The sequence below is a fragment of the Hibiscus syriacus genome, unplaced genomic scaffold (assembly GCF_006381635.1).
Source record: "Hibiscus syriacus cultivar Baekdansim isolate YM2019G1 unplaced genomic scaffold, ASM638163v2 tig00110937_pilon, whole genome shotgun sequence".
In the NCBI taxonomy this organism is placed as follows: Eukaryota; Viridiplantae; Streptophyta; class Magnoliopsida; order Malvales; family Malvaceae; genus Hibiscus; species Hibiscus syriacus.
This window is the reverse complement of record NW_024062922.1, coordinates 472,899-494,420: the sequence shown is the minus strand read 5'-3', so window position 1 is coordinate 494,420 and position 21,522 is coordinate 472,899. Positions and strand designations below refer to the sequence as shown.

The window sequence follows — 21,522 nt, the reverse complement described above, 5'->3', positions numbered from 1 at the left end:
CGATTGATATATGATAAAATTATATTTTAATAGTTTCTAATGACAATATTATTACTTTTAAGCACTAGCACGATTGTATAATATAAATGAAGAATCGTACATAAAATACACCTCAAATGATTCTATGATCATATTTTATTATATATCATTCAATAGGTTTAGGTCTAGTTCATAAGACTACCAATTTTTAAACAAAAATGAAATATTTAGAACATATGAATAATCATGTGATTATTTTGTAACTTTTAATAGTTAGATGACTCAACACAGTAACAACTAACGTAAAAGATCATTTTATAATTTATAATAATCTAAAAACTCAATAAAAGAACATATTATAATTGTACATTTATGTACTTTACTTTTTTTAATTATGTCATCGTTTTATTTTAATGGCCACCTACTTTTTTATGGAATGTTTTGTTATAAGAAATAATAATTATTATGGTAATTGAACTCGAAATCGATATATTTTAATTCGATTTAATTTGATAGGGTTTATTTAAAAAAACACAATTGATTTGGGTTAGGTTGGGTTTAGGTGGAGGATAAAAATCCTCTTATCCGATTCAGTATAATAGTATTTTTTTTTAAATAATTTTTTTGATAATTGCTATAATACCCTCTCTCACTATAATTTTTTAAAATTAGGTTCTTATTTTATGTAGGGTCAGATCATGTCAGATTGGACTTATACTCAAAAAATTCTAGTTGGATAAGATTCAGCTAGAGGAATATGCTCTTCGATTAAGACCAGATGAATGGTATATATTTTTTTGATTAGATCACATTCGGATGGAAGGTATATATTTTTTGCTAATCAGGTTGACTAAAAATATGATCCAACCCGACTCGTTGTCATCTTTCATTAAAAAACCATATATTATCAAAGAAATATATTTTATATATAGACAATGAAAAAGAATATTCTATAAATGAAATATTAATATTGTTCTTTTAGCAATATGAGAATATTACAATATAACATATGTTTAGAATATTTCTTAGTCATTAACAATGTATATACTTTGCATCACATAATTGTTTGAACTATGTCTTTTAGGAAGTATAATATTCTCATTTACCATCGAGAATACTCAATGATTTTAAAATATTAATATTTTAATGTGTATTATTTAAAATTTAAGATTATAAATTTTAGAATTTAGGGTTTATATTTAAGAAATATAATTTAAAATTTCGGATTGGTTCAAGTGGTAAGTAGCTTGGTATCGCTTAAGCAAGGACTCGAGTTCGAGTCTTTGTGTATACAGAAAATCCCTGTTGGGAGTCTCACCTACTAAAATCAGGTGTGCGACGAGGGTCGGTCCGGATTAATCAAGGCAAAACCTTGGAACTGGGAGGACAACAAAAAAATTGATGATATATATAGAATAAAATTTAAAATTTAGTATCAATTAAATATGTGATTCAAATAAAATTATTTGTATAATAATTTTTTTGTATAAATAATATATCAAATAAAATTTTATTATAAAATCAAAAATATTTTAACGATTATTTTATTTAAATTATATTTAGAGTATTTGCATTGTTTATGGTTTAAGTATTAATTAAAAGGCTTAATATATAAAATATTTAAATTATACATCTTTTCTTATTTAGGTGTTTAATTTTTGTTGGGCCTAATTTAGGTGATTAACGTTTTTAATTTTATCATTTAGGTGCATTAATCATAATAGACGTTCAAAAAACTATGTCAACCACTCAAAATGCAACACATAACATAACATGTAATAATTTTTTTAAAAAATAAAATTATTATTATTTTAGAAAAATCAAATTGTTTCTAAAATTCTAAAAAAAAATCCCAAAATCCTTAATTCCAAAGCATCTACCCCACCCAGCCCACCGTCGCTATCGCCCCCCATCAACTGCCTACCTATCAATCACCAATTGTCAATCGTAACTTCAAACCCCCAAAATCCTTAAATTCAAATCTCTAAATGTAAACCCTAAATCCCATCACACATTCATCCCAATCGGTGGGTGAGTGGTTGGCGGGCTGGTGACCGACGAGTGAGTCGGCGATCGTCGATAGTGATGATGATTAGTGTCGGAATTGAATATCTTGATGTATTTATGAAAAATAGGAAAAGTTGAGATATTTTTAGAAAAAATGTGAATTTTATTATTTAAAAAAATAAAAATAAAAAATAAAAGACCAGATCACATGTCAAATACTGATTGATTGATTTAACAAATGTTTTTAACGATCTTTACAACGTAAGTATCTAAATGATAACGTTAAAAATATTAAATATCTAAATTGATAAAACTAATTAAAATGAAAAGATTTATGTGGAATTGTGGATGTGTGAACATAGTCGTTGCTTTTGAAGTGTTGAAACTACTTTTATGAGAAAATTAAACCGAGATGGGGACATATGGGAAAGAGTGGTTTGAGTTGTGCCAACTAAATGTTTTGTGGATGAAGTTTGTGTGTGATTTAATATTAGTAAATTAAACACCAAAGCTGGAATTAAGCAATTTTAAATGCTTTTTATTTTTATTTTTTAAAGATGGGATTTAAAACAAGGAAGTCACGTGGCTCTTGGGTTTCATCGGTGCAGGTAAGTAGGTCAACTAGTCGGCAGCATATAACTCCACATTATTTTTCTTTAGATTTATACAATAACTAATTCATGTTAAATTGAAGGGTAAATTACAAATGTCATCACTAAACTTTATTTTTACTCCTATTTTAATCACTAAAATCTTCAATTTACTTATTGATTTTTCAATTTATTTCTATTTTGATCACTCGTGTGTTAAATCATAAATGGAAGGGTGACATAGTAGTCATGTACGCTGCCGTAGGAATTAGGATATACGACTTGCCTCCTCTTTCTTCACCATCCCATCATTAAGATTTGGAAAAAGATGATACATTGTTGAGAAACTAAAGGGAATCAAAAATTAAGAGGTTTCAAAAAATGAAGAAAGTTTTGGGATCATTTCATAAACTTTAAAAGGTAGATACTCAGTCATAACTTTCAATTTGCTTCTATTTTAGTTGCTCATTTTTGAAGTTTACATGAACTAACTTGTGGTCCTTCTAAATTACTCTTTTTTTATGAGATGGCCAATTGAAGCAATTTTAAAATATAGAGGACCTAAAAAGTCTTTTACCCCACTATTTACCAAATTCAGCTTACAGTAAATGTTGTTAGGAAGAATAGAAGAGAAGTGAATGCATGGAATTGCAAGGACAAATATGATTGGAAGAATAGAGAATAAATTGAATATCCATTTTCGTGCCTGTGTTGGTTCCACGTTTATGCTCTAAACCTCAAGTGGTTTTTTTTTTTGGTTGGGGGGGGGGGGAATCATATCAAATTGTTTTCTCAAATTGATAACTTTTATACCTTTATATACAAGATAATAAAAACTAAGGTAAATTACGTATTTAATCACCCAACTATCATTGAGTTCTAATTTTGGTCATCTAACTATATATATATATTTCAAAATCATTACTAATGTTACGTTTTTTTATTTTATTTTGACCACCATCGTTAAAAAAATAATGGTGATGTTGACATATCATCATACGATAATGTTACGTTATCATTGAAAAAATTAAAAAATATCACGTCATCATTTGTTAATTTTTTTAACAAAAGATGATCAAAATAAAACTAAAATGTAATTTAGCGTAATTTTTTTAAATAGTTGAGTGAATAGAACATAACTAAAATGATACTTGGTGACTAAATATGTAGTTTACCCTAAAAATTAAAGTTGTCAATATCCTACCAAACCAAGTGACAGAGCGTAATAGGTGAGAAGGGATGCATAATCCAAAATTTCTATTTAGAGTTTTAAAATTTAAAGTAATTTATAGAGTTGATTGCATCAAAGTATGATTTTATTTTAAAATGATCTTTAAATTTTTAAATATTATAATTTTATTCCTAAACTATGATTATTATTTGAAATTAGTCCTTGAACTTTTGAACATTTCAATTTCATCCCCAAACTATGACCTTCATTTTAAATTGGTCTCCAAACTTTTTGAACATTCCAATTTCATCTCAAGCTATACGTATATACTAATCACATCTTTTGATAATAAAATCGTTAGGCCAAGTTATATTATTATATATTTAAAAAAAATAAAATTTAGATTAAATTATGGTTGAAACTAATTACATATTTAGATGAATTTGGGGATGGAATTGGAATATTCAAAAGTTTGGGGACTAATTTAGAAAGAGGGTCATCATTTAGGGATGAAATTAGAATATCTAAAAGTTTGGAGACTAATTTAGAATGAGAGTCATAATTTAGAGATGAAATTAGAATTTTCAAAAGTTTAATGACCAATTTAAAATGAGAATTATAGTTTGGGACATATAATACAATTAACTTAAATTTTCAATTAGGATAAACTATTCAAATAACTACTTAATTAAGAGTTGATGTCAATATGACCACCATACTTTCGATTTTGTAAGATGACCACGTAACAATTTAAATGGTTTTAATTAAACCACGTGTTGTTCACGTCCAATAGAAACATTGATGTGATAATTTATAAAATTGACATAATTATATATTTAATCCTTAGTACTTGCATGCTATATCAATTTATTCATAATTTTAATTCAATTTATAAAATTAACTTTTCAACAAAGAGATGCCATATGACAACAAATTATTGTAACATATTTCACTAATGACGTATATCACCATTTGATTGAAGATTTTTTAAATTAATTCTAATATTCTAAATGAATAAATTTTATCACCAATCAGATAATGACACATGTCACTACATGTTTAAAGGAAAAACAAATCGGATGAGAGTTTTCCTATCTCCACCGGGATAAACACGTGTTATGAGTTTGTAAAATATCTTATTTATCGTGTTTCAAATTATGACATGTAAAGGAAATAATAAACATCTAATAAATAAATTATATATATATATATATATAATTATAGTTTATGTAAGGTCTAAAAATAAAAATAATATTTTATATTTTTACACTATTTTTTTCTTTTTTTATAATAATTTTAAATTTATATAGGAATTATATATTAAGAAATATAATTATATTAAAAATTCACTTAGATAATCCAAAGTCACAAAATAGCTTAAATTATAAAATAAATTTATAATTCGGATATTCATTTTTTTAACTGGATTGATTGGAGCTCTTCTGTTTGTTTTTCTAATCAAAATTGATGTTCAGTACATCAATCAAACCCCCATCCTTTAAATGTCAAGTTATATTCTCTCCTAAGGTATCTTCCAAGACTCTTCAGTCAGCCCTTGCAAATGAGAACTAGTTGTTATGGTCAAGTACTAAAAAAACGATACTTGATAATGGTTTCATCGTTGTGGTCAAAGTGCTCGATCCCCTTGATAGGGAAAACGAAACTTACTAAAACATTAATAATTATTTGTGTAGTTTATTTTTTTTTAAATTTTATATATTTATTATATTACGTTAATAATTCGTTAAAAGTCTAACGATGATTAATTTTTAGTGATCATATTTTAATTAAATAAAAATAAAAATAATATAATAGTATAATTTTTAAATTTAATGAGAAAAAATATACAAAACTTAAACGAGATAATTTACCCTAAAATTTAAGAATAAGCCGTATAAATGAATTTTTTAATTTTATTTATTCATTCAATTTGATAAATGAACAATATACATATGATCCATTATCCATGAAGTTTCAAATATGATATGGCTCGTAGCCATCCAAGATGAAGCCCATTAATAGTTGCGTCAACTGATCTAACGGTCCAAATTCCGAAAAAAGATAATGTAGGACAGCGAAATAGAGTTCCGAGGAAAACCAAAAACTCAAAGGCTTTTGTCTCTCAAACAAAGCCAGCTGCCAGATTTGATAAGTTAATCCATCAATACAAAAAATCCAGATTTGTAGAAACTAGAAGCTTTCATTCCTTCTTTTCTTGCAAAAACCATTTAGTTGTGTTGAAAGAAACTAGAAAAGGAAACAATGGATGCTTTTAGAAGGCAAGCCAGCAAGCTCAGAGATCAAGTTGCCAAGCAACAACAGGCAATTTAATCACTACCCTTCACTCTCTTTTAATTTATTTTTCTGGGTTTTAGGAGAATTGGATTCTTTTCATTTGGTTTTTAGGGTAATGGAGGAAATCTGGGTCAATGAAAGCAAAGAGTTCTGTTTACTCTTCTATCGCATACTTAAATGTCTTTGATTACTTCGGCTTCTCGAACTTTTTGGGGTCTAATTTCAAGAATTAACTATTGAATTGTGGAGTTAATTCTAGACGTTTTTGTTATTGCAAAGCTTCACCCTTCACCTGAAAGCTGAGTAATCCGTGTAATCAGGGACAATGCAGGATTTTAGGCTAGGGGCGAATTTATAATAGATTTAGGAGCGAACTTATAAAACTTTTGGGGAAGAAAATAGATTATTAATAGAAAAAACAAAGAAAATATCTCAAATATATAGAAATTTGAAATTTTCAGGAGGGAGACTGCCCCCTCTCAGCCCATCATTGTGTGAGATGGCTAGTGCTATGAGCCTATGAAACGATGAATGAGTGTTGATGGACTGGCTAGATTTTGATTGACTTAAGTCCTGATAAGTTACATGTAATTCTTGCATGTTTATGTTATTGCGTGTTGCTTTAAATGATTAATATCTTCTCCCATTGAGTTAGAAAGATTGTTTTTTTGCAGGCTGTAATAAAGCAATTTAGTGGAACTGGTTATTGATGAGATTGAGATGCAAAGACATCTACAACTGGATAAATTGTACAAGTCCACTCGTTCAGCAAGGGTAAGGCGCATTTCCTTCAGATGTTTGCGAAACATAATTCGAAAATCATGTCATCTTCCTTTATTACTCGTGATCTTGTTGAAAAAGACCGAATGCTCAGTTATTTATATCTATATGGTTTCATATATCCATGGAGTTTTTGCTTAATGAATTAATCCGTCTTCCTTTCAGGATTTCCAAAAAGATGTTATTAAAGCTGCAGAGGCTTTTACAGCCATTGGATATAAGTACATGGAAACAGGTGAAGCATTGATTAGTACCTTTTTAATCCTATTGTCCTATCATGAAATATGTGCAATTGAAGTAAATAACATATATTTTGAAGATAAAACTTTATACTTATGATTCTTAATCTCTATGATAACCAGGAACCAAGTTCTCTGAAGAATGCTGCCGATATGGAACCGAAAACAGCGAAAACATCAACGAAAATATTCTTGCCAAAGCTGTAGCTATTTATGGTGATGGCCGTAAACATGTAGAGAAGGAGCAAGATGATTTGATTAAGCTGTTATCTCAACAGGTTAGCATTTATTTAGATGAAATGTGTTTTGATTTTTTAATCATATTATAAAGTATGTTTTAGTTATAGTACTTGTAACCACATTCAATCCAAAATGAGTAGGATGCTTTCATTGAACTCCTTTTTAAATATCACGTGACTATGTAATTTTACTTATTCAAAGAATTTGTATGTCCTATTTCGTAATCCAAGGAAATTTGTCCTATTGCATGCTTTAGTTACGTTTTAATGAGAATAACAAGTGCCATTAGAAACATGACCAGTCTGTTTCAAAAAACAAAAGGTCTTGGATCCCTTGAGAGCAATGAGTGCTGGAGCTCCTTTGGAAGATGCTCGTCATCTTGCTCAACGCTATAGTCGAATGAGGCAGGAAACAGAGGCCGTGGTAAGTAATGATACAGCTGAGCTTGCCGTGCAGTAATTTTCTTTATGTTAAACATCAGTTTCAATTCTCAATTCTTAGGATTGCTTTTAGAAATGCATGACTGATACTAAGTATGATTTGTAAACAGGCAGCAGATATTTCCAGAAGACAAGCACGGATAAGAGAAGCCCCAATTCCAGAAAACGTTGCAAAGTTGCATGTTGCTGAAGCAAAGATGCAGGAACTTAAAGCAAATATGGCAGTTCTGGGTAAAGAAGCTGCTGCTGCTCTGGTTGCTGTTGAAGCACAGCAGCAAAGACTGACTTTGCAAAGGCTTGTAGCTATGGTATCCATGCACGTTACTTCTCTATGTACTGTCTCCATACTGAAGCATGTCTTAATTTCATATACGACATTCAAGATTTATATCTATGCATTTGTAGGTTGAAGGGGAAAAGACTTATCATTTAAGAGTCGCTGCTATTCTTAATGAGATTGAAGCGGAGGCTATTTCCTGGTTTTCTTGTTTCTGGTAAAGAACCTTTTTATTTTCGAATTATGGAAACTTATATCTTTTTGTTAAACTTGATAGATGGTCTCAGAGAAACAACGTAAAGAATCTGCTCCTCCTGTGATCGTTCCTGAGAATGGCACAGATAAAACAATATATTACTTGGCTGAAGTAAGTTTTATCAATCCTGGAATTTGAAGCATGTTTCTAGCAAGTAGGTTGATTAAAAAAACTTGTATTTCATAAAAGCATGAAATGGTCGAAGACAGCAACTTAATATATTTTATTTTACAATTTTTATAAGTTAGAATGAACCAAGTAATTTCCTTAACTTGAGAGCTTCTCTTATTTTAAGGATTCCACTGACATATTGAACCCCTTTAGAAATGTAAACCACTAATATTTTGAGTTTCTTGTTACAGGCAATGCATCCTTTTTTTGCTTCATCTGAGAAGGAACTGAGCTTTTGTCGGTAGGCGACTTTGTTGTTGTGCGAAAGGTATTTTATTTTTCCTGGGTTGTGAGTATAGGTCTAATTTAGCTCAATAGACTGGTCTGACCTAGGTTGTAGTCGTAGATGTAAGCCAAAGCTGAAGTTTTCAATCTTACAAACGGAAGAATGATGCTGGATACCTCTTCACTCGTGGTTCATAGCCTGCAACTAATCCGATATGCACATGAAATATTGGCCAAGAGATAACCTTACTGGATTTTCTAGGTCTTGTCATTCTCAGTCTTGCATTTGATTGGCCCTGGCGTAAGCATTTGATTCAATATCTACAGAAATACTTCCATGACTAATAAAACCATATACGTCTTAGCATTCGTTTTTTCGTCGGGGTTGGATTTCTCATTTGTCAAGATTCTCAAAATACTTTACAGGTAAGCCCCACTGGATGGTCAGAAGGAGAATGCAAGGGCAAAGCCGGGTGGTTTCCATCAGCTTATGTTGAGAAGCGCCAGAGACTTCCAACGAGTAATCTGGCCAGTGAAGCCTAATGAGTTACAATCACGAGATAAGGTTTTTTCCCTCCGGAAAAGGAGGCAAAACAAAGGCTTACCTTTCTTTTTCTTTGCATGATCCATTTTATTATGCATTCTTTCGCAATGTTCATTCTTTTGCCTTCTGTGTATATTCCGATACTGAAAAGGTTACGGTGCACTGGTGTTTTATGCTTCGGCGATCACTTCAAGCATATCGTCCATGTTTGCATAAATGAAGATTCTGTTGAGTTGGACAAATGCATGGGGTCTTTGAATACATCGTGGCGTGGATCGGATGAACGGACCGGATTTATATTTTTCATCCTGAAGTGTATGCTATTTATGATTTAATAGAAGATGGTTTTATTTTGAATGATTAAAGCAAGCAGGTTTTTACTTGTTTTGAGCTTTACATTTTCTCTTCCTTTATCTTCTTTTCCTCTTTGAAGATCATTGATCGACAAAATGGTTGATGAGAAACACTGAACTAGACTAGACATTCGCCCCAAAGGTCAGTTCATACATGTTTTTATGTTCTGATCAGTGGCTGATGCAAGTGTTGTCTAGGGTGAGTACTTAAATCTGATTTTTTTTTATGTTAGTTATGGTTGGTGTCCGTCTTGAAATTTTATTTGTGTCTATTTCATATGAAATTTTTTATCATTAATATAAATGTCCAACTACAAAAACATATAAAAGGTATTATTATTTATACTATGTTAGGAGAGTAATGGAATTTGGGTGTAATTGTTTGTATTTATGTATTTCTGTAAAGGGCGTTTAAAGGTTAATCGTTAAATGATTGAGAATTTTTCAAATAAATACTATATTGTAATCCTTTCAATCTGATAAAAAAAATGGTATGTTTAGTACATTTTTATCTAATCGAGTGTAATTGAATTCTTCAACTCTTATAGAAAGATTTCAAATTAGGGGAACCACGCGTTTAATTAATCATATGAATTTTTAACTTGATTTTTATTTATTCTCAAAATTTATAGATGCATGATTATACTTTATTAATCAAGCATGTTTAAGGAATTATTATTTTTTATAATTTAAGTATTATTATAATAATCACACTTTATTACAATTATTCTCTAATAACCAATTAAACTTTTAGTATTTTTTTAACTTCACAAGTGAGATCAATAAATTATCTCTTTTATTTGATTTAAAAATTAATAATTTGATCTATTACCATAAAAAAATTTAATGATAAATGAAGTGATAATGAATAAACTTGACATAGTAACACATTTATTTCATTGTATTTATATTTTAATTTAATTTGATATTAATTAAAAATTATCTCTTAATATTTTAATATTTATCAATTTAATTCTTATTTTTTTGAATTCAATTAATTTAAATTCAATCGATAAAATTGCCTTGATAATGTTGTGAGAAAAAAAATTCCTCACATAGCACTCCCTACGAATTATTTGTTGAAGTAGGGTGATTGCTACAATTACACTTGAAAGACGCCGAGTGTACATTGTGTCTTAAGTTTTTCCAAGAAAGATACGACGACTATAATGCGTTTTCAGTTTTTTTCATAGAAGACAGATGAAAATGTAAAGTAAAGAAAAATAACTGATCATGAGGAAGACGCATCGTGATCATGTGTCTTTCTCCGAAAAAACTGAAGACTCATTATTCTTCCGCATAATGCTCCCAATGTTTTTTAAGTGACATTATAATAATTACCTTACTTTTAACAAATAATTCGTAGAGACATTATGTAAAAAAATTTCCCCTCAAGATCATCCACACAATTTTACCAATTCAACCTAAGAATCATCATCATCATCATCATCATCATCATCGTAAACTATCATTGTTGATCATATTTTTATTTTCGATTTTGACCACTAAAATGATCATAAATTCTTCTCGATTTGTATAATTTAATAAAGTGATTTTTCCTTAAAATATTCTTTATACTCATTGAAAAATTCAAAATTTTCATATTCTAACTATGGTTATACAAAATCGGGTATCTGCATTTTTAGATATTCAAAATTTTCAGGTATTAAAACAGGGGCGGATGCACTAAGCCCTCTAGGGGTCAAGTGCATCCTCATTATTTAGGAAAAAAATGAAATTTAGTATAATATGTTAAAGAAAAATGAAAAAAATAAAAATTTTTGCACCCCATTATTTTTAAGAAAAGAAAATTAAAATTTTAGACCCTATTTATAAATTTCTGGACCGCCACTGTATTAAAATATTGACTCAAGTAAAGTTAAAATAAATATTTAAAAAAATTATAATGTGAAGGTGAAATAATTTTAGATTAAAAATTTAGAATGTTAAGATAAAATAATTTAAGAAATTTGAAATTTAGAATGTTAGAGTAAAATAATTTGAGAATTATAAATAAAAAATTTAATATAAAATTAAAATTAAAATTAAAAAATATATAAGAAATAAAGTCAGAAACCTGTCAGAAATAACGAGTTAGATAGCCAACCCAATAATTAAAATTTTTTCACTATAAATATATATTAATTTTAGACCGGATAACACTTCAACGGGTCAGATAATCCGAATCAAGTATTTTTTTTAACCCTCCTAATTCTAACCAAAATTTGATTTCTGCAACCTCTTTCCCCCTGTTTTTTATTATATATTTAAATGTTCTACTTAAAATCTTAGTTATTGTTCTTAGAGGTCATGAGTTCGAGCACCAGCGACTGCAAGGGTGGTTGAACGTTCATTGTCAAATATTTGAGAGTACTTAAAATAAATATTACTTTATAATTAATCACATTTAGCTTAATAAAAAACATATTTTAATTGTTTTTTTGAAAAAAGATTTGTATTTCACCACTTTCTTTCAATTTTAATATTAAAACCCAGTCATTTTATATATTCTAAAGACTCGTTGAAACCAAAGAAAACCCACTCGAAAAACTCATTTTTAAACTTTCCAAGCCTTCTCAAACACCGTTGAAATCGAAGTAAATCTCAACATTTTTTGGGGTTGAAGATGACAGATTCTTCGAAAGGTTGAAGGGAAAGGAGAAGAGTTGAATCTCCTGAAGCTTGGTTGAAATGGAGTAAGATTGAACCCATTAATTTCCTCTCTGTGATGCATGAAAGATTGGGTTTTCAAAACAAAACAGCAAGCGACCTCAATTATTATTATTTTTAGTTGCCTTTTCATTTTTAAGGCTTTATTCTTATTCATCCGAATTGATTTATATCACATCAGATAGATGTATCGAATCTTGTAGTGAAAATTTTCTGAATATATAAATATTTAAACTCTAAACTTATTTAAGTAAAATTAAATTGTTCATCAATTATAGTTAATACACAAATTATTATTTTATTACAGCAATAACTAATATACTGAAATTTACGTCTCCACCCCTTCAAAACTTCTCTATTTCGCTTTCATTGGGACTCGTGCAGATTTTTAAAGCTTTTCTCTTTCTCACCCTCTGTACTTCTGTTTTAAGTGTTTACATACCCAAAAATCACTCGAGTATTTTATTTCCTCTTTTTGTTTTTTCAAGTTCAAAACCATTGGCTTTGCCTTTTCTCTTAAAACAAAATTTAGGGTTTAAGATGTACTCGGCTACAAGGTCCCAAGCAGCCCATTGTGGCCCTGGTATTCTGCTCTGCCCCTACATTTCCACGGGAGATTGTTTTTGCCAAGGAGGTTTCTCTTTCCCCCCTCTTTTCCTTCTTTTTTATTAGATTTGTAGGTGAATAATTGTTTTCCCCCCTCATTGTTTTTAGTGTTGTTCTGTTGTGTTAGCGTCTGGGGTTTGTGCTTTTCTGGGTTTTTGTATGAGTTTTTATTGTTTTGTTTTAAGTTGAAGAATGTTTGGGTTTACTGAAGTCTTGCCATTTTTGTCTATGCCATGTTTTTTGTTCTTCAGCTGAAAGTGTGGGTTTTTAGCTTGGTGCTCTGTTATATTTTTTATTATGCTGAATAGTATGTTAGTGTCCCTTTATAATTGCGTCAGAAGGCTGGGGTAACCAATGTGACAATTAGAACAATCAGGAAAAAATGCTTGATTGCTTGTGCTATATTTGTTGTCGAATTCTAAAGTCGAGTTGGCTTGCCATGTCTACGTGAAGAAAAATTCAGTATCAGAGAAACATGTTTCTAATGTGGTTCATATTCAATTTGGTTTAGAAACAGAGGAAACATGGAAATTTGGATGTAAATACGCATTTACTTTTGGGCTGATATCGCAGAAAGATGGTCTGATCAAAATGGCGCACATAGAAGTGTAGGATACAGATTTGTGTATTTTGGAAACCATGTATGTTGGATGTGTCTCTATCGATATCCGGAAAAGAAAAGGGAGGTTTTTGTTTGATGTATGTAAGAGTTCATAAAGCTGATGGCTGAAAAAGATTAAAATAGATTAGAAGTGGGTTGTGCAAATAATAGGGTCCCTCAGCAATGTTGGTCGTCATTGTATTATTCAATCCTTGCTCCACTGAAACTTTTTCCTTCACCATTAGAAGTTCTTCAATCATGCCAAGTTCCTACTTGACTCTCCTTGAATTTGGCATTCATACCCTACCTCGGCGAACTGAGTATTAACTGGTGCACCAAGTAGTTGAGCCATTTGGTTGACGGTGTGGATTTTAAGGGAGTGTATAGAGGGGCATGAGAGGGAGTTCGTTTAAAGCATTTCTACTTGGTAGAAGTTTGCTATTAGTATGCCTTGTTAAAGGGAGAATCTTGAATGATTATGAATGTATGAATTACTGACTGGTATTTTATGGCTTTAAAATTTTACCTTTTCACTTCAGCCTTGAGATATTAACTACAAAAATTTTGTACAACCATTAAGTTTGTTTTGTGTTATGTTTGAATGTTTGTCTTTTGTATAAAAGAGAGTGATCGTTGTCGGCTTTGAGAACTGCATTTGCGGTACGCTGGCTTCAGGTGATCTATAAATGTTCTGTATGTCTGGGAGTGCAATGGAGAGATTTGTTAATTCTATAATTTACCCGACTTTGCTTCTATCCTGTTGGCTGTGTCCAAGTAGACATCTTTTTCATTCTGGTGTTATCTTCCTTTTTACTGTTAACATGCCACGTCTTTAACAAAGTTGCATAAGTTTGCTTATAGTTGTTTTTTGGTTTACAATATTAGGTCTGGAGACAACGCAACCGATGCCTGCAAGCGCGACTATGTTACTAGTCTGACATAAGTTGCAGAAGACATACCCTTTGTAATGTATCGTTCGAAATCATGGATCGACATTACGTGAAGTTTGGAATAGGGAATGAAGCCATTGGTCCGTTTAGCATAGGATAAAATTTATTGTAAATTATTTAGGAGATAGAACTATGGTTTTGCTATTATTCGTTCAGTTCTGATTTCAATGCCATTAATTGTTCGTCAAAGAATTCTTTCGCTCCCTAGGCATTGTTTTTGCATGTACACTCCTGTTTGAGTGAGCCTGAATATCCTGAATTAGTATATTTTCTTGGTTAAAGATCGTGCTCTTCTTCGTCATTGTCATCTTTATCACTGTAATGAGCAATTAAGAAAACAGAAAGATGATCAGTTGAATCGATGTCGGCGGTTTGTGGTTAAACAATCTCTTTATAACAACGAACTGTTCTTGAGCGACATAGTTTGATGCTAAAGAGTGACTATACATTTTGATGCTCTATTAGCGTGGTCTGGCCCTCTAATTTTCAATTTGTTTTTTTTTATTGCTATTTCAAAAGAAAAGAAATATTTATATTTAGACCGCTTGTATTTTTATTCATAAAATCGATCAGAAGTAGCTTTGAGGCATCGATAATTGCTCATGACAATTTATAAATTTGATTGAGTGGATATGGTTGGTGGATTTCAACATAGCGCCTGTAGCTCAGTGGATAGAGCGTCTGTTTCCTAAGCCGAAAATCGTAGGTTAATTTTTCATTTTTAAAACGATGGTCTAGGCAGCTCTTAAAATACAAACAAGCGCCAAGATCAAAGAACCACCGTTAACAGTATAACACTCATTGATATCTTGGACTTGAACTCATAAGATTCTCAATTTCATCCTATAACTTTAAAAAATTGTTTATTTACACCCAAATTTCACAGCTTAAGTGTTTTTATAAAATTGAGTTTAAGAGTTTGGTGTTAAAAATACTTTTGAAAAGATAAAATGTCAATTTTATACATGATATTCAAAATTAAAGATATGTTAAGTCGAGTGATATCTAGATTGGTTGTCCCTTGTTCCCATATGAAATGGGGTAAGGAGGAGGTAAGATAGTAGGCTGCTCCCAACACTAAGTTGAGAGCAGCTTCCGTGGGAAACCTCCAAATTATGAAATACCCTCCATGAGACTCGATCCCATGACCTCAAGGTTAAGAACATTGTGCTCTACCTAACAAAAATATAAAAAAAATTATGACAATTCATTAATAATTTTTAAATATATAAAATATAAATTTTAAATATTTATGTGATTAATATGAATTGTTGACTTAAATGAAAAATTAGTCTCTAAATTATATATATTTTTTGTTCGAGTGTAATATGTCTAAATATTTCAGGTAATTAGTGTCTTGGACTATAAATTATGCTTGCACAATATTTGATCCTAACAAATTATCAATAATTATTAACACTGATATAAATTAGTTCTTTTTTTAAGCTGAAATTGTTTGTAAACTTTAATTTAAATATATAAAAGATATAAATTCTTTTCCTCTAATAGGTGATTAATTTAGTTATTATTATATCTTTAAATTGCTCTTTAATTGTTAGTTTTTGTGATTGATTTATTCATTTGATTCATTTTCTGTACAAGACATTAGATTCTGAAGGACGCGTAACCAAGCCAACCAAGGTGTTCATCCGCTGCTCAACCTTGGAGGACGCCATCGCCATGCCGCTCTGACCTTTGTGACCGTTCCAACCGATTCATACTCGTTGCCCGCCCCACCTCCTCCTCGTCGTGGTGGCCGACGGCCGCAAGACTCTCCACCGAGAACTCCAACGCCTACGAACGAACCCACCGTCGCTCTTCTATTCACCGGCCAAATCGCCTTCTCTTATCATCATACTGCCGGTCCAAGCAATCCACGACATCCCAGACCTTCATTATCGGCCACCCCGACGTTATACTCTATGCCATCGGGTTCCATTTCCCAGTCGATGCCAGATGTCGCGCCACCATCGTCTGTTGTCCCTGAACAACCCGAGGTAAACTCTACACCTTTGGAAATTGAACCTTTACTGATGTGGCACCCTGCTTTTGGTTTTACAGCTGATGTGGCACCATGCCTTTGGTTTTACAGAGGACTTTAAACAAGGTTTTCCCATTCCGAAGGGTACTGTCGTTGTTTCCTCTTCTCATCAGCATGCTGAGCCATCACCATCTCCTTCATTTGTTGCAAGCTTTGCAACCGATTCTGGTGAGCATTCTGCTCACGGGGGTGATGCTGATAATGACGGTTCTTTAGAAAGACACCGTCTTTTTGGTCAATCAAGGTGTCTAACGTTACAAACATTACCATTTTAAGTACATCGATTGTAACACTATTAAAATCTTATGTTAAATAACACGTGTTGCATTTATATAATTTTAAAAAAAATCATTTAAAATAAAAAAATTAAAATTATATTTAAAAAAACTTGAAATTTTCGAAAATTAAAAAGAAAACCCAAAATTTTGAAAACCCTTGTTTCAATCCATATGCTTACGCATGCCGTTGTCTTTTGCCGCGAATATTGTCGGCCAAGCAACGAAAGCGAAAAAGAAAACCCCAAGATCAGTGGTGAAAGATACCATGATAGAATGGTAGTTTAACGTAGAGAGATACACAGGAAAACTTGCTTGCATTATTACTGAAGTACACACAACTTTATATACACTGTATGAGCAATTAGCTCTAACAACTCTACTAAGCGATTAACAACTAATCCACACAGCTAATGCCACGTGCATGGCATAGTTACAAACCCGTTACAATCAGCTACACACTCACACTTATTAGTTCTGTTATACTGCTAACACGTACCTCTCCTTGTCTGCCAAAGATTTGCCACAAGCCTTTCCAATGCTGCTCCGGTGGTAAGTTGTCCACGAATAGCGAAACTAATCTCTCCATCGATTAAAGGTCCTATGATTTTAGCAGTTGATCCCAAGTATCATCTTTTCCTTGTTACAGTACTTGCATGTTGATCTTGTAACCTCTCTAATCGGCTGCAGTTGGAAATATGGTTAATTGCTTCCCAAGTATTCCTGTGATGTGATTCTGGAGTGTGAACGAATCCTCTTGTTGTTGCCTCGTTTGCAAGAGTTTTGTTACTTCTAGGTTTTGAAACCGGCCTCCATGGTTGCTGCAAACCTTCCTATACTCCTCACAGCTCGGCTTCAATCACTGTTCATATGCCAATAAACTTTGTGAAACCCGATATCCTGGTTCCAGAACTTCCTCGAATAACACCCCCGCATGATGCGAGGCCTTCATTGCTCATCCGTTCTCCGTCCGTGTTGATTTTGATCAATCACTGTGGTAGTTGCGACCACTTTGTTAGCACCTGGTTCCCACTAGCTTTCTTGCAGGTGTTGTTTCCTGTCCTTTGCATCACTGTCGTGCAGTCATTTTGAAGTCTTCGGCTATGCTCCATGATTGTTTCGTTAAATAAAAGGTAGGATGTTGATAGTTAAGCCGAAAGGATTGTCTATAATAAAGAGGATGTTGATAGAATTAATCACTACTAACTTATATTGAAATTTAATGAAATTGAAACTTTAAAGATAAAATAATATAAATTTAATGTTTTATCACTTAAATTTATCATCAAAAAACATATTGAATCTTCTTTCCACGAAGTTACAATTCTATAATAAGTTTGTTTAATGGTAACCAATTTGTGTTTCACTAAAATTAATGAATCACATACTCATTATTTTAAGGAGATATGTACATAAAATAATTATTTAATAGTTGCCAAACCTAAACAAATAATTGACTTTGCTGCACACATTCATGAGTTGAACTGTTTACAATTAGAGTTTCGAATAAATTCCATCCCTAACTAGCTTCTTTATAATTAATTAATTAATTAATAATTATTGAGATTGGGATGGTAGAATTATATTTTAATTCCATATTTATCTGGTAATAATCATTTCAAACTGTTCTTCAATACGCTTATAAATACTACATTATCTCTTAGAAGAATATTGTGCAGTGCTCAGTATTATCGTTCTCCATGAAGACTACTATCGCTTGTTTCTTTCTTCTCTTGATTCTCGTTCCTCTCTTGGGCACTTCTGTTGACAAAAAAGTACTTTAAGTTTTTATCGTGACTTCTTCGTTTTTTACTTATTCGTTTTCAGAATTCTGACGTAAAGTTCTCTTATTTGTTGCCTGTGTAGGTGTATATTGTTTACTTCGGCCAACATGTCAATGGGGAGAAAGCTTTGCATGAGATTGAGAAATTTCATCTTTCGTATTTACATTCAGTGAAAGAATCCGAAGAAGATGCTAGATCTTCTCTTCTATACAGCTACAAACACAGTATCAATGGCTTTGCTGCAAAGCTTACACCAGATGAAGTCTCTAAGCTCTCTGGTAAACTGATTAGTTACATATTTCTTTCTCTATATTTCATAATTTAATATCTAAGAATGTTTTAATTCATGGGTTTTGTTTGTTTGGTTATTATTTTCTTTACAGAAAAGGAGGAGGTTTTATCAGTGTTTCCTTCACACGGAATGTACTCGGGGCATACATCAAGGTCATGGGAATTCGTAGGGCTAGATGAAGAAGATGGTTATTCATCGAGAAAGCTTAAGAATGGAGGAGAAAACTTGGCGTTAAGAGCTAAATATGGCAAAGATGTCATTATAGGAGTAATGGATAGCGGTAATTTTTCATATGAATTAGAATACTCACTTTTTCAATCACCCACGTGACTATAACTTTACCGTAAATAAATTCATTACCAATATGTTTAGGTGTATGGCCGGAATCACCAAGCTTCAGCGACCAAGGAATGGATCCAATCCCGAAATCATGGAGAGGAATCTGCCAAGAAGGTGTCGCTTTCAACTCATCCAATTGCAACAGGTCACTATATCTTTATCTCTAAATCCAATAATTCATTTATTCGTGTTATATTTATTTACTTTTTTTTATAAATTTTAATATATTAATTTATGCGTTATATTTATTCCGGTTGACACAGGAAGATAATCGGAGCTAGATACTATGTAAAGGGTTTCGAGGCTGAATACGGGACGGTAAATCCGACCGAGGACTTCCTCTCACCTCGAGACGCTGATGGCCATGGAACTCACACTGCATCCACAGCGGCAGGCCGACAAGTTTCTGACGCTGCCGCTTTAGGTGGGTTTGCAAAAGGAACGGCTTCGGGTGGGGCTCCTTTGGCTCGCCTTTCCATATACAAGGCCTGCTGGGCAATCCCTAACGAACCCAAGGCCGATGGGAACACTTGTTTCAATTCCGATATGCTTGCAGCTTTGGATGATGCCATAGCTGATGGTGTTGACATAATTAGCGTCTCCATTGGAACGGATGAACCTTTATCTTTTGAAAATGATGTGATCGGTCTCGCTGCCTTAGAGGCTTCCAAGCGCAACATCCTCGTCGTATGCAGTGCTGGGAACAGTGGTCCTGACCCCGGGACATTGTCGAACCCTGCTCCGTGGATAATCACGGTTGGTGCTAGCAGTGTCGACCGGGCATTTTCCGCATCTGTTAAGCTACGCAATGGATTGAGTCTTCAAGTAAGATACCATCGGATCATACATTGAAATCATTATAGTTTTCATTTTCAAGACATAATGATTAACATTTCTGAATTATGGTTTAATTTAATAGGGACCAAGTATTACGCCAAACAAGTTGAAGAAGATGTACCCATTAGTTTATGCAGGAGATGTAGTTGACCCTGGTGTGGCGCGAAACCTAACAGGGTAAGTTTCTTTCCCTTTGTTCTATACTTATTTATTTGCACCTTCGGATTGTTAATTATTTCATTTTAGGCAATGCTTTCCTGGTTCACTTGACCCGACCAAGGTGAAAGGGAAGATTGTGGTGTGCATGAGAGGGGACGGTCTGAGAGTAGCTAAAGGCTTGGAAGTGAAAAGAGCTGGAGGTGTAGGTTTTGTCTTAGCCAATGACGAGTTCTATGGAGATGACATGCAATATGACCCTCATTTTCTTCCTGCAACTACTTTGTCCTATGATGATGGGATTAAGATTCTTGAATATATCTATTCTACGAAGAACCCAATGGCAAAGATCAATGCAGGAAAGACAAAATTAAACTACAAGCCAGCCCCCTTCATGGCTGAATTCACCAGTCGAGGTCCAAATGTGGTTGATCCGTATATTCTAAAGGTACTTTGTTTATTTGTTATCTGAGTTAATGTTGCATCAAAGTTTTAGGCTTTGATTGTTTGCCATTTTCTAACTTGATTTGTGATTTCTTGATCTTATATATGATATAGCCTGATATAACGGCACCAGGACATAATATTTTGGCAGCATGGAGTGAAGCATCGTCTCCTACAAAGTTACCGTTGGATCACAGATCAGTGAAATATAACTTGGAGTCCGGAACTTCCATGGCATGCCCTCATATCTCAGGTGCAGCTGCACTTCTCAAGGCCATACACCCCCATTGGAGTGTTGCTGCTATCAAGTCTGCTCTCATGACTACAGGTAATACTTTAAATTTCATTTATAGCTAGATAGCCGGTTGATTTGATCTCATAACTAATAATTGAAAGCATATTTTACTGTCACAGCCGCTATAACCAACAATTTAGGCAATCCAATTACGGATTCCTACGGATATGATGCAAATCCCTTTCAATTCGGTTCAGGCCATTTCCAGCCAACCAAGGCAGTTGATCCTGGACTTATCTATGATGCCACGTACCACGACTACCTGCTCTACCTCTGCGCTGCTGGTCCAGATGCTCTAGTCGAACTCAGCTCTACATTCAAGTGCCCGGCTAACCCGCCTTCAACTCTCACCCTCAATTATCCATCCTTCGCCATTCCCAACCTTAATACCCCCGTCACCGTTACAAGGACAGTCACGAATATCGGGAGACCTAAAAGCACATATCTCTTCTTTGTGGAACCGCCATTAGGTGTTGTTGTAGAGGCGACGCCGAGTATTTTGCGGTTCAAACGAATAGGGGAGAAGCTGAGTTTCAATATTACAGTGTACCCTAGAAATGATCTCTCAGGGGAGAACTCTGAGTATGGGTTTGGTTGGTATAGTTGGGACGATGGGTTGTATCATGTAAGAAGTCCAATGGCAGTTTATTTACCTTAATTTTTAT

At 32.7% G+C, this 21,522-nt stretch overlaps 1 protein-coding gene and 1 pseudogene across 1 annotated transcript; both read left to right on the top strand.

Moving 5' to 3' along the window:
* The first annotated feature begins 5,798 nt into the window (after positions 1-5,798).
* On the top strand, positions 5,799-9,359 carry LOC120147353 (annotated as a pseudogene).
* An 8,973-nt stretch (positions 9,360-18,332) lies between these two features.
* Positions 18,333-21,522, top strand: LOC120147351 (subtilisin-like protease SBT5.6). The gene is made up of 9 exons (XM_039160749.1): positions 18,333-18,485; positions 18,577-18,772; positions 18,878-19,066; positions 19,159-19,270; positions 19,389-19,950; positions 20,045-20,139; positions 20,209-20,566; positions 20,677-20,890; positions 20,977-21,522. Exons 1-9 carry the CDS (start codon positions 18,411-18,413, stop codon positions 21,513-21,515), a joined length of 2,340 nt encoding a protein of 779 aa, XP_039016680.1. The 5' UTR covers positions 18,333-18,410; the 3' UTR covers positions 21,516-21,522.